At 29.9% G+C, this 14552-nt stretch overlaps 1 protein-coding gene and 1 long non-coding RNA gene across 4 annotated transcripts in view; one reads left to right on the forward strand and one right to left on the reverse strand.

Moving 5' to 3' along the window:
- The window catches only part of LOC135122677 (gonadal protein gdl), a 23627-nt gene continuing 9075 nt past the window's right edge, over nt 1-14552 (forward strand). The window contains exons 1-4 of one of the 2 annotated variants that reach the window (XM_064047032.1): nt 1-214; nt 272-432; nt 485-621; nt 4548-4806. In XM_064047032.1, coding sequence (XP_063903102.1) covers nt 135-214; nt 272-432; nt 485-621; nt 4548-4586 — 417 coding nt within the window. In that variant the 5' untranslated portion in view covers nt 1-134 and the 3' untranslated portion in view covers nt 4587-4806. Of the gene's footprint in view, nt 215-271; nt 433-484; nt 622-4547; nt 4807-14552 lie in introns of those variants that run through there. The other variant, XM_064047031.1, reaches the window with a different exon arrangement.
- Nucleotides 3157-4552, reverse strand: LOC135122678 (uncharacterized). Of its 2 annotated transcripts, XR_010279434.1 has the most exons (4): nt 4332-4552; nt 4143-4281; nt 3657-4091; nt 3158-3606 (listed from the first exon to the last, which is right to left on the reverse strand). It is a non-coding gene; the product is annotated as an uncharacterized LOC135122678 (long non-coding RNA). The 2 variants fall into 2 exon arrangements; XR_010279433.1 differs by having other exon boundaries at nt 3157-3606; nt 3657-4281.

The following is a 14552-nucleotide window of genomic DNA, read 5'->3' on the forward strand; positions in this document are numbered from 1 at the left end:
ATATCTGTGATTCATATTCACATGTTTGACACCTGACAAGTCTGACTTGTTGTCATTTGTTATTACCTACAAAAAATGGAATTTAGAAGATACACAAAAATTGAATATTAAGCTCTCTACAGTACTTTGCTGTGATGGATCCGCCGGAGATTTTGCAGAAAAAATTATACTTCCTTTTGGAACAATTGCAAAACATGGCTAGAGATTTGCCACCGTAAGAATTATTTGTATATAATATTTAAAAATAATTATATGTTTGCGTTATTTGCAGGAAGTACCAGATGCGCCTTCCCTATGAACTCTTGTCAAGTTTAGCTAATTGTTTACTAAATGATACAGTGTTTGAGATAGTGAAAGGGTTGCTTGAAATTCAACATGTGACAGAACAACATCTTTACCAGCAACGATTACAGTTTCTTAACACAAAAAAGTGTAATGTGGCATGTTGTTGATGACAAATATTTCTATAATGTTTGTTTTTTAGTAGAAGAACATGAAGTGCTAAATCTGTACAGCAGTGATTCAGTAAAAAAAGTGGAAGAATTAAGAAAGCTTATGTTAAAACAGAAAGAAGAATTGAAACAGTTTGATATGAGTTTGGTACTACAGTTAGATCAAAAGGTAAAATTTCATTAATGTTTAATATATTTATGGTAACTTAGTTTTGTACAGTTGTGGCGATTCTGGCATAAAAAAAACCAAAGAGTCTTGTTTGCATAAACATTTCTATTTTAATTCCAAGCAGATTTAAAGTTGTGTCCTTTACTTGTTGGCTAATATTGCAAGCAGTTGTTGCATGCCTTTTGCTAAGTTATTAAAAGTAGAATACCAAGTGACTATTACTGTCAGGTTTGTATCATATTTCAAATTTTATTATGGCAATTCAGTATTCAGTAACAGGTATATTCTCATTGGTTTTTTAAATACTTGAGTAACGCACTGAGAACACAAACTTTTAATCAAGTGACTGCTTCTACTTCGCAAATTTCAATGTCTTGTAAAGAAAAACCTAATAAACTGCAAAATAATTAAAAAATATCAATAGAATGGCAAGTCACAAGTATAGACTCATCATATTTTGCACATTAAACAGGATTTATTTGTCAAAATTTTTAGATGATGTCATCAGTTTTTAAGGGGAGTCATAAACGGATAAATTTTGAGTAACATATCATGTTTCGTTTCCGATAACCTTAAAACGTTTGCGAGGTTTGAGAGCATTCGGTTTTGCCATTTCAAAGTTAAATTGTAACGGAATCATAAGCTACAAGTGGGAGAATATGTTATTTTTTAAATTTAAATGACATTTATGATTGTAAAAGTTGGAGATGACGTCATATCATCGTTGGTGGGGATAGTCAGCCGGTCCGGTAGTTGGGAAGATTATTTGACTAACATCGATGCAGACGCGAACAGACGGAAACGAGAGACCTATGTTTTCGTATTCTAGGGGTCATATGAAACGTCGAGAAAACATAAAAGCAGCGAATCGCCCGAAGTAAAAATAAGAATATGTACATATTTCCAAAACACAAACGACGTTACATTCGGACTCATTTTTTTAACAAACATTTATCTAATAACAAATTTTTGCAATGACGTCATATATTTTTTAGAATTGGTGAATGCATTTCAACTGATATTTTGTACTTATATGTATAATCGGTGCTAATATGGTGGCATAGCTAAAAAAATCGTTTCCGTCGATGTTAACTTTTATTAAACAGATAATTCCGAAATTTCCAGATCGATTGTTGTAAATTTTTTTGTGTTTTAGGAGTAACGCTAACCAAAATTTGTCTAATCATCCTCACCAAGAATTTCATGACATCCACGAAAAATGTTTTCTAGTAAAGACCGTTAAAACTATAAATAATATACTCCCCTGCTTGCAGTTTATGAATCTACCGTGATTCTGTTTATTGTCATAGATTTTTTTTATTGTTGATATTCTTAGTTAAACATGTAGTACGAACCTTAGTAAGCATAGCAATGGTCCAGTGGTAGCGTGTCGAGTTCGGAGATGAAACGTCTGGTTCATTCTATTTTCCCAAAAATTTGAGAATACAGTACTGCTATTATTAGTATTACACTGTACGTATTCAAACTGATACACGTTCCTTGCTAAAATGTTGGTCATCACAAAATTTTGTTGTGGAAAAACTCACTTGAAACATACGCATAGCATGCTTTTTTTATATTAAGAAAATCTTGTTTTTTGTTTAACTGCAAAATGTTATTATATTATAATTAGTCAAGTTATCATTTAAACAGAAACAAGGGTAAATTGTAACCGTCCATCGTTTACACTTTCTGTTGTTCTGAGTTCATGGTTTTTTAGAATAATGCATTTGAATCAGTGCATTATTCCTACCAGACCTATTGATAGTAGAGGAGCCGTTAACATCCACTGTTGTTGTCTTTAATATTTCGAATGTATTGTTGTTGTGAGTGACACCTTATACATAATGATCCGAAAGAATTCATGAATGAGGCAATATATTTTATTGATTAAATCAAGTCCTCCAAAGTCCTACTATTAATATTTTAGAATCCAAATTAGATCAGTAATATTAATAATTGCGGTGATCCTGTATTGGCATTAAGCTGCCAATTTTTATTGATAGTTTCGACATTGGTCCGAAGCATACGTCAAAAAATTGCTAATTTCGTACTATCAGTGCATATTAAATGCCTCCCTTTCTATTTTCGGGCCAGGTAATTTGCCACCACCACACTTTTTAAAGTACATGGAAGATCTACTAGTCACTTTGGGAGGGGCGGGTAAAGTAACTAAATATATATATATATATATATATATACGTCAATGATAACTTTTGGCCTCGCGCCAGATTTAGGCAACAAGTAATGGGAGAATATGAAAACCACATCCTAGCCTCAAACCTGTCATGTCAGTGTTCAAATTTGTATTTATGGTTGCATCATTTACAACAAGCAAATGCTCGACACATTTTAAAGCAAGTAAATATTTGGAGTTATAGTTTAAACTGTTTCCGAGTAAAAGAAAGAAAAAGTGGTATGAATCAGTTTATTCAGAAACAATTTTTTGGAATTAAAACAGCCACATAGAGGCTGAAGAAATTAAGATAATCAAAGAGAAAAGAAAACAACTTAAAACTAGGAAAGCTTACTTCGTAGTAAGTGCAATTATATTCTATGAACATTTAATACTAATATAGAACACCAAAGTAGATTATTCATATTTCTTATGAAGTTAGAGATTGCAATTATTAACAAAGTTGACAACGTATGGATAAAGTTAAATATATATCTTTTAGTCAAAAGAGGTGTCTGCACAATTTGTTACAGTGTCTTTGCAGGTATATTTGTACAATGCAGCTGCTGCTGCATTCACTATCCAAATGTAAATGATTTGTCTGGTGTATGGTGCGGTCTTAAAATTAGGTATTTTTACTATATTTCAATTAGATAAATATTTTTACACATATTTGTAAATTCTCGTGCTTTGCCAGTTTTAGACGTTGGAATTTTAATTATTAGCGTATCGTTTTTGTCTTGAATGCCGTCATTATTTTTCAATTTATCCATTCCACATGCTCCTACAACTTCTAATAAAAAATAAACCTAAAACATAATGATTTATAGACAATGTGATTGACCTTGTTTGAGATCACCTTTAACATCAGGTACATTTAATCACGGGCTTCTGTTAAAAATTTTGGTAAGTCTTCTCTTGTAAATATATTTGATTTCTTGGCAATGTAACCTATATTTTTTGCTTGAAAACTTGGTGTACTTAGATATATCTATCCTGTTTTTTATTAACAGAGTTGACTTTAACTACGACTATGCAGCCCAAAGTGTTAAAGATTTCACAGAATTTGCTTTTTCAGCGAAATACTCGTATGCAATGAGGTGTTCTCCATATATTTTGCATGGTTGTTTCTGCGCAAAAAAAAAAATTCATACCGCTTTCATAAACTGTGCCTGAGTTTTTAGGTAATAAATTTGATATATTATCTGCCAGTTTTTGCAAGTTCGGTCGAATGCATGTAAACTGCTTGTTATTATTGCTATCCATCTCTATTTTGCAATTGCTGCAGATCTTTCTGCAAGCAAAAATATTAAAAGTGCCGAAAAATAAGAGGTATGCTTCATACTTTCATTTAAAATGGACATGTAAGCTAATAATCTGTTCTGTAATAATAATAAAAGCTTATTATAGGTTATGTAGATACAAGAAAATTGTTCAAATTCTTCCATTCCGCATACTCCTACAACTTCGAATAAAAAATATACCTAAAACATTATGTTTTATAGACAATGTGATTGACCTTCTTTGAGATTACCTTTGACATTAGGTACATTAATCACGGGCCTCTGTTAAAAATTTTCGTAAGTTTTCTCTTGTAAATATATTTGATTTCTGGGAAACATAACCTATATTTTTTGCTTGAGAACTTGGTGTACTTAGATTATATCTATGCTGTTTTATATTAACAGAGTTGATTTTAACAACGACTATGTAGCCCAAAATGTTGATTTCACAGAATTTTCTTTTTCAGCGAAATACTCGTATGCAAAATGAGATATTCTCCATATAACGTTTTCCATGGTTGTTTCTGCACCGAACAAAAACTTATTACAGGTTATGTGGATACACATTGTTCGCTGCCATAGAATGTCGCTGCACTTCAAGAAATCCGCTGTTGCCATGCAAGGTTGCGACGTTGCGAGATTACGCGCAAATTTAGTTAATAAATTATATTTATAAAATTAATAAACCGGATGTGTTTCTAATAACTAATAAAAAGGGTTAACAAAGAGTATAGAATTACTGCTAAACCGAAAAACAATTTATAACCTTGTAAAAGGTAATTGTGGAGGTAGATAATACTAATATGACAACACCGCATTTAATTTCTGTGTCGATTTTTGAACATAGAAAAAGCACATTACTGCGCGATTTCGAAAAAAGAAACATTACTATTTTTAGCAGCTTTTAACCTCTCTTTTTATATTTCTCCAAGAAAGGCGTACATGTCAATTTTAAAATACCAGTTTAAGTTGGAGTAAGAAATTTACTTTTATGGTTGTGTGTACAGGCACTTCTACAATTAGCAGTACAAGTTTTTGTTAATCTCTTAAATTATTTTTCTACTTATGGAGCCAATCTGGATATTTGCTTAAGGGTGTGCTTTAAATTTTAGGAATTAATATCTTGGAACGTCATGCATCGTTTCCAAAAATTTTTTGCTTCTGTTTTATTTTCTAATCACTTGGAATTTCATTTCCAAAAACAAAAATTGTACTTGAAATGATAGATATGAAGCTCATTATTCCGAAACATGTAATTATAAGATCAAATGTTACTATGCATGAAATGTATTATTTGATATAAAGTAACTTTTGATATCGCATTCTTTAGATTTTTTTCATGGGTACTTTACAGTTAATAGTATCACCATGAAATTGTTTCTTAGATTTGTTTTTCTTTCTTCCGGTATTTGAATCACAATTTGATAATCTTAAAACAACGACAATTAATTTAACTTTAGCTTGAGTTGTGAACCTGAAAGTTGTTTTGTATGAATTTGTGTGACAAAAGTGTACTAAAGATGAAAATAATTACTTATACTCTTTTATAATCATTAATTACATTTGTAGCAATTTTTGGCCTCTCGTATTTTATATTATTTTATCCAAGAAACAAGCGAAATTTGAAAAACCAGTTTAATATTTTAATGGAGCAGTAATTATGAACCCAAATGTTGCTATGGATAAAAACTATTATTTGACTTAAATTAACTTTTGGAATCACAGTCTTTGGATTTTTTTTCGTAGATACTCCATAGTAAACAACATAATTATAAATCTGTCCCTTTGATTTATTAATTTCTCAATCCGCCGATATTTGAAAGACGATTTGGTATTCTTAAAACAAGGGTTACTAATTTAATGTTTCCTTGGACTGTGAGCCTGAAAGTTGTTTTGTATGAATCCATATGGGGTCAAAGTGTACTAAAGATGAAAAGAATGACTTCGTTTGTAGCAACTTTTGGCCTCTCGTGTTTAATATTTCTCCAAGAATGTTTTTAATTTTGTAAGATATTGGGCCAATAAAACATACACAGACAACATTATTTGCAATTCTTGCAACCACCTATGGATTCATAAAATATCAACTTTTGCATCTTTAATTGAAATATTGTTCAATTCTAATCTAAACCATGAAAACTATAATAAAGAACTTCAGTCCATAAAACAAATTGCAATAAATAATGACTTTAAAGTAAAATTAATCCACAATCTAATTGACAAAATAAGATACAAAATTAAAAAAAAAAACAATGTTGCTCGTTGTTCAAAACGGACCATGATACTAAGGAAGACATAGGTAGATATTATTTTCTGGATTTTATTGAAACATTATCTTACAAAATTAAAAACATACTAAATAGAGTGAATAAAAATGTTAATATTTCATTTAGAAAAATTAATTCAACCAGAAATCAGTTACTGAACAACAAAGATAAAATTACTTAACTAGATAAAGCCGGAGTCTATCAATTACAATTTGAATGTTGAGACTGTGCCTTAAATTTTACGAATACATATCGTGAAATAATACACCTCATGAATTTCACTGGCTTGTGTTGAAATTTCGGGTTTCCAATTTTAAATTTATTAATCTAGTACTTCGTTCCAAAAACAAAATTGTGCCCGGAATGATGGGTTAATTACCTGTTTTCACATATACGAAGCGCACGAGTCCGAAAGTTACCTAACATGCAATTATGAGGCTAAATGTTGCTATGGATGAAAACTATTATTTGAATTAAAGTAACTTTTGGCATCACAGTCTTTAGATCTTTTTTCATAGGTATTTTACACTTAACAACATCATTATGAATTTATTTCTTAGATTTATTTCTCAATCCACCAATATTTGTCTTAACCTCATAGAAAATGTTTCGTCTTATGGAAAAAATCTGAATCTTTACACTTGGGGGTGTGCCTGAATATATAGCACCGAATATTGCCTCACATGAATTTTACTGCCTCGATTTGACCAAATTTTGGGTTTCCGATTTTAGATTTAATCATGTACCTAGTACTTTAAGATATATTAGCACATGAGTCCGAAATTATGAGGCCAAAAGTTTCTATGGATGAAAGCCATTATTTGATTTAAAGTAACTTTTGGCATCACATTCTTTAGATTTTTTTAATAGTTACTTCACAATTAATAACATAATATGATTTTTTCTTTTAGGTTTATTTCTCTTATCTGTTATTAAAATAACTGCTATTAAGTTAATTTTAGCCTGGGTTGTAAGTTTGAAAGTTGTTTTTTACGATTCTGTGAGGCCAAAGTCTACAAAAGATGAAAATAATTTTAGGTTAGATAGTTCAACACTCAGCCAATTATTTATTTTTATTTATACTATTTTCGTGTGGTATAGCAAGAATAATGGTCAAAAATCAAGTATTTTAGGATCAAAAAACGGCACATCATTTTCCAGATAATATTAACACTAATAAGTCTAAAAATCTAACCAAATATTGACTTTTTTAAAGTGTTATAAGTTTACTGACGAGGTGGCTGAGAAAGGGGATGAACCCTGAAACTGGTATCACCAAAATAGTATAAATAAAAATAAATAATTGGTTGATTGCAGAACTACCTAACCCAACTTTATACCCACGCTAATATGGAAACACACATATCAAAATAGTTAGCTCATTTATAGCAACTTTCGAACTCTCGTATTTTATATTTGGCTAAGTAGCAAGTACTTAAAAAATTTAAATTATCACTTTAACTTTGAATAACAAAATATTTTTATGAATGCGTCTACAGATACTTCTACCATTCACAGTCTAATTTTGTCTTAACTTCATACAAAATGTTTCGTATTATTGAAAAAATCTGAATCTTTCCACTTGGGGGTGTGATTGATTATATAGCACCGAATATTGATTCACATGAATTTTAATGCCTCGATTTGTCCACATTTTGGGTCTCCGATTTTAGATTTATTCATGTACCTTGTACTTTACTGTATGTTAGCACATGAGTCCGAAAGTTATTCATAATGTAATTATGAGGCCAAAAGTTTCTATGGATGAAAGCCATTATTTGATTTAAAGTAACTTTTGGCATCACAATCATTAGATTTTTTTAATAGTTATTACTTCACAATTAATAACACAATTATGACTTTTTCTTGTAGGTTTATTTCTCTTATTTGTTATTAAAATAACTGCTGTTAAGTTAATTTTAGCTTGGGTTGTAAGTTTGAAAGTTGTTTTCTACGATTCTGTGAGGCCAAAGTCTACAAAAGATGAAAATAATTTTAGGTTAGATAGTTCACCACTCTGCCAATTATTTATTTTTATTTATACTATTTTCGTGTGGTATAGCAAGAATAATGGTCAACAATCAAGTATTTTAGGCTCAAAAAACGGCAGATCAAATTCCTGATAATATTAACACTAATAAGTCTGAAAATTTAACCAAATATTGACTTTTTTAAAGTGTTATAGGTTTACTGACGAGGTGGCTGAGGAAGGGGATGAACCCTGAAACTGGTATCACCAAAATAGTATAAATAAAAATAAATAATTGGTTGATTGCAGAACTACCTAACCCAAATTTATACCCACGCTAATATGGAAACAAACATATCAAAATAATTAGCTCATTTATAGCAACTTTGGACCTGTCGTCCTTAATATTTGGCTAAGTAGCAAGTATTTAAAAAATTTAAATTATCACTTTAACTTTGAATAAAAAATATTTTTATGAATGCGTCTACAGATACTTCTACCATTCACAATCGTAATTTTGTCTTAACCTCATAGAAAATGTTTCGTTTTATGGAAAAAATCTGAATCTTTACACTTGGGGGTGTGCCTGAATATATAGCACCGAATATTGATTCACATGAATTTTACTGCCTCGATTTGACCAAATTTTGGGTTTCCGATTTTAGATTTATTCATGTACCTTGTACTTTAATGTATGTTAGCACATGAGTCCGAAAGTTGTTCGTCATGTAATTATGAGGCCAAAAGTTTCTATGGATGAAAGCCATTATTTGATTTAAAGTAACTTTTGGCATCACAATCTTTAGATTTTTTTAATAGTTACTTCACAATTAATAACACAATTATGACTTTTTCTTGTAGGTTTATTTCTCTTATTTGTTATTAAAATAACTGCTATTAAGTTAATTTTAGCTTGGGTTGTAAGTTTGAAAGTTGTTCTCTACGATTCTGTGAGGCCAAAGTCTATAAAAGATGAAAATAATTTTAGGTTAGATAGTTCAACATTCAGCCAATTATTTATTTTTATTTATACTATTTTCGTGTGGTATAGCAAGAATAATGGTCAAAAATCAAGTATTTTAGGATCAAAAAACGGCACGTCAATTTCCAGATAATATTAGCACTAATAAGTCTAAAAATCTAACCAAATATTGACTTTTTTAAAGTGTTATAAGTTTACTGACGAGGTGGCTGAGAAAGGGGATGAACCCTGAAACTGGTATCACCAAAATAGTATAAATAAAAATAAATAATTGGTTGATTGCAGAACTACCTAACCCAACTTTATACCCGCGCTAATATGGAAACAAACATATCAAAATAATTGGCTCATTAATAGCAACTTTGGACCTGTCGTCCTTTATATTTGGCTAAGTAGCAAGTATTTAAAAAATGTAAATTATCACTTTAACTTTGAATAAAAAATATTTTTATGAATGCGTCTACAGATACTTCTACCATTCACAGTCTAATTTTGTTTTAACTTCATACAAAATGTTTCGTATTATGGAAAAAATCTGAATCTTTACACTTGGGGGTGTGCCTGAATATATAGCACCGAATATTGATTCACATGAATTTTACTGCCTCGATTTGACCAAATTTTGGGTTTCCGATTTTAGATTTATTCATGTACCTTGTACTTTAATGTATGTTAGCACATGAGTCCGAAAGTTATTCGTCATGTAATTATGAGGCCAAAAGTTTCTATGGATGAAAGCCATTATTTGATTTAAAGTAACTTTTGGCATCGCAATCTTTAGATTTTTTTAATAGTTACTTCATAATTAATAACACAATTATGACTTTTTCTTGTAGGTTTATTTCTCTTATTTGTTATTAAAATAACTGCTATTAAGTTAATTTTAGCTTGGGTTGTAAGTTTGAAAGTTGTTCTCTACGATTCTGTGAGGCCAAAGTCTATAAAAGATGAAAATAATGTTAGGTTAGATAGTTCAACATTCAGCCAATTATTTATTTTTATTTATACTATTTTCGTGTGGTATAGCAAGAATAATGGTCAAAAATCAAGTATTTTAGGATCAAAAAACGGCACGTCAATTTCCAGATAATATTAGCACTAATAAGTCTAAAAATCTAACCAAATAGTGACTTTTTTAAAGTGTTATAAGTTTACTGACGAGGTGGCTGAGAAAGGGGATGAACCCTGAAACTGGTATCACCAAAATAGTATAAATAAAAATAAATAATTGGTTGAATGCAGAACTACCTAACCCAACTTTATACCCCCGCTAATATGGAAACAAACATATCAAAATAATTAGCTCATTTATAGCAACTTTCGAACTCTCGTATTTTATATTTGTCTAAGTAGCAAGTACTTAAAAAATTTAAATTATCACTTTAACTTTGAATAAAAAAATATTTGTATGAATGCGTCTACAGATTCTTCTACCATTCACAGTCTAATTTTATCTTAACTTCATACAAAATGTTTCGTATTATTGAAAAAATCTGAATCTTTACAGGGGGTGTGTCTGAATATATAGCACCGAATATTGATTCACATGAATTTTACTGCCTCGATTTGACCAAATTTTAGGTTTCCGATTTTAGATTTATTCATGTACCTTGTACTTTAATGTATGTTAGCACATGAGTCCGAAAGTTATTCGTCATGTAATTATGAGGCCAAAAGTTTCTATGGATGAAAGCCATTATTTGATTTAAAGTAACTTTTGGCATCACAATCTTTAGATTTTTTTAATAGTTACTTCATAATTAATAACACAATTATGACTTTTTCTTGTAGGTTTATTTCTCTTATTTGTTATTAAAATAACTGCTATTAAGTTAATTTTAGCTTGGGTTGAAAGTTTGAAAGTTGTTCTCTACGATTCTGTGAGGCCAAAGTCTACAAAAGATGAAAATAATTTTAGGTTAGATAGTTCAACATTCAGCCAATTATTTATTTTTATTTATACTATTTTCGTGTGGTATAGCAAGAATAATGGTCAAAAATCAAGTATTTTAGGATCAAAAAACGGCACATCATTTTCCAGATAATATTAACACTAATAAGTCTAAAAATCTAACCAAATATTGACTTTTTTAAAGTGTTATAAGTTTACTGACGAGGTGGCTGAGAAAGGGGTGAACCCTGAAACTGCAATCACCAAAATAGTATAAATAAAAATAAATAATTGGTTGATTGCAGAACTACATAACCCAACTTTATACCCACGCTAATATGGAAACACACATATCAAAATAATTAGCTCATTTATAGCAACTTTCGAACTCTCGTATTTTATATTTGTCTAAGTAGCAAGTACTTAAAAAATTTAAATTATCACTTTTAACTTTGAATAAAAAAATATTTTTATGAATGCGTCTACAGATTCTTCTACCATTCACAGTCTAATTTTGTCTTAACTTCATACAAAATGTTTCGTATTATGGAAAAAATCTGAATATTTACACTTGGGGGTGTGCCTGAATATATAGCACCCAATATTGATTCACATGAATTTTACTGCCTCGATTTGACCAAATTTTGGGTTTCCGATTTTAGATTTACTCATGTACCTTGTACTTTAATGTATGTTAGCACATGAGTCCGAAAGTTATTCGTCATGTAATTATGAGGCCAAAAGTTTCTATGGATGAAAGCCATTATTTGATTTAAAGTAACTTTTGGCATCACAATCTTTAGATTTTTTTAATAGTTACTTCACAATTAATAATACAATTATGACTTTTTCTTGTAGGTTTATTTCTCTTATTTGTTATTAAAATAACTGCTGTTAAGTTAGTTTTAGCTTGGGTTGTAAGTTTGAAAGTTGTTTTCTACGATTCTGTGAGGCCAAAGTCTACAAAAGATGAAAATAATTTTAGGTTAGAGAGTTCAACACTCTGCCAATTATTTATTTTTATTTATACTATTTTCGTGTGGTATAGCAAGAATAATGGTCAACAATCAAGTATTTTAGGCTCAAAAAACGGCAGATCAAATTCCTATTAATATTAACACTAATAAGTCTAAAAATTTAACCAAATATTGACTTTTTTAAAGTGTCATAGGTTTACTGACGAGGTGGCTGAGGAAGGGGATGAACCCTGAAACTGGTATCACCAAAATAGTATAAATAAAAATAAATAATTGGTTGATTGCAGAACTACCTAACCCAAATTTATACCCACGCTAATATGGAAACAAACATATCAAAATAATTAGCTCATTTATAACAACTTTGGACCTGTCGTCCTTTATATTTGGCTAAGTAGCAAGTATTTAAAAAATTTAAATTATCACTTTAACTTTGAATAAAAAATATTTTTATGAATGCGTCTACAGATACTTCTACCATGCACAGTCGTAATTTTGTCTTAACCTTATAGAAAATGTTTCGTTTTATGGAAAAAATCTGAATATTTACACTTGGGGTGTGCCTGAATATATAGCACCGAATATTGATTCACATGAATTTTACTGCCTCGATTTGACCAAATTTTGGGTTTCCGATTTTAGATTTATTCATGTACCTTGTACTTTAATGTATGTTAGCACATGAGTCCGAAAGTTGTTCGTCATGTAATTATGAGGCCAAAAGTTTCTATGGATGAAAGCCATTATTTGATTTAAAGTAACTTTTGGCATCACAATCTTTAGATTTTTTTAATAGTTACTTCATAATTAATAACACAATTATGACTTTTTCTTGCAGGTTTATTTCTCTTATTTGTTATTAAAATAACTGCTATTATGTTAATTTTAGCTTGGGTTGAAAGTTTGAAAGTTGTTCTCTACGATTCTGTGAGGCCAAAGTCTACAAAAGATGAAAATAATTTTAGGTTAGATAGTTCAACATTCAGCCAATTATTTATTTTTATTTATACTATTTTCGTGTGGTATAGCAAGAATAATGGTCAAAAATCAAGTATTTTAGGATCAGAAAACGGCTCATCAATTTCCAGATAATATTAGCACTAATAAGTCTAAAAATCTAACCAAATATTGACTTTTTTAAAGTGTTATAAGTTTACTGACGAGGTGGCTGAGAAAGGGGATGAACCCTGAAACTGGTATCACCAAAATAGTATAAATAAAAATAAATAATTGATTGATTGCAGAACTACCTAACCCAACTTTATACCCGCGCTAATATGGAAACACACATATCAAAATAATTAGCTCATTAATAGCAACTTTCGAACGCTCGTATTTTATATTTGTCTAAGTAGCAAGTACTTAAAAAATTTAAATTATCACTTTAACTTTGAATAAAAAAATATTTTTATGAATGCGTCTACAGATTCTTCTACCATTCACAGTCTAATTTTGTCTTAACTTCATACAAAATGTTTCGTATTATTGAAAAAATCTGAATCTTTACAGGGGGTGTGCCTGAATATATAGCACCGAATATTGATTCACATGAATTTTACTGCCTCGATTTGACCAAATTTTGGGTTTCCGATTTTAGATTTATTCATGTACCTTGTACTTTAATGTATGTTAGCACATGAGTCCGAAAGTTATTCGTCATGTAATTATGAGGCCAAAAGTTTCTATGGATGAAAGCCATTATTTGATTTAAAGTAACTTTTGGCATCACAATCTTTAGATTTTTTTAATAGTTACTTCATAATTAATAACACAATTATGACTTTTTCTTGTAGGTTTATTTCTCTTATTTGTTATTAAAATAACTGCTATTAAGTTAATTTTAGCTTGGGTTGTAAGTTTGAAAGTTGTTCTCTACGATTCTGTGAGGCCAAAGTCTATAAAAGATGAAAATAATGTTAGGTTAGATAGTTCAACATTCAGCCAATTATTTATTTTTATTTATACTATTTTCGTGTGGTATAGCAAGAATAATGGTCAAAAATCAAGTATTTTAGGATCAAAAAACGGCACGTCAATTTCCAGATAATATTAGCACTAATAAGTCTAAAAATCTAACCAAATATTGACTTTTTTAAAGTGTTATAAGTTTACTGACGAGGTGGCTGAGAAAGGGGATGAACCCTGAAACTGGTATCACCAAAATAGTATAAATAAAAATAAATAATTGGTTGATTGCAGAACTACCTAACCCAACTTTATACCCGCGCTAATATGGAAACAAACATATCAAAATAATTGGCTCATTAATAGCAACTTTGGACCTGTCGTCCTTTATATTTGGCTAAGTAGCAAGTATTTAAAAAATGTAAATTATCACTTTAACTTTGAATAAAAAATATTTTTATGAATGCGTCTACAGATACTT

Source organism: Zophobas morio, unplaced genomic scaffold, assembly GCF_036711695.1.
Source record: "Zophobas morio isolate AGI-343-1 ecotype UQ-CSIRO unplaced genomic scaffold, CSIRO_AGI_Zmor_V1 ptg000005l, whole genome shotgun sequence".
NCBI lineage: Eukaryota > Metazoa > Arthropoda > Insecta > Coleoptera > Tenebrionidae > Zophobas > Zophobas morio.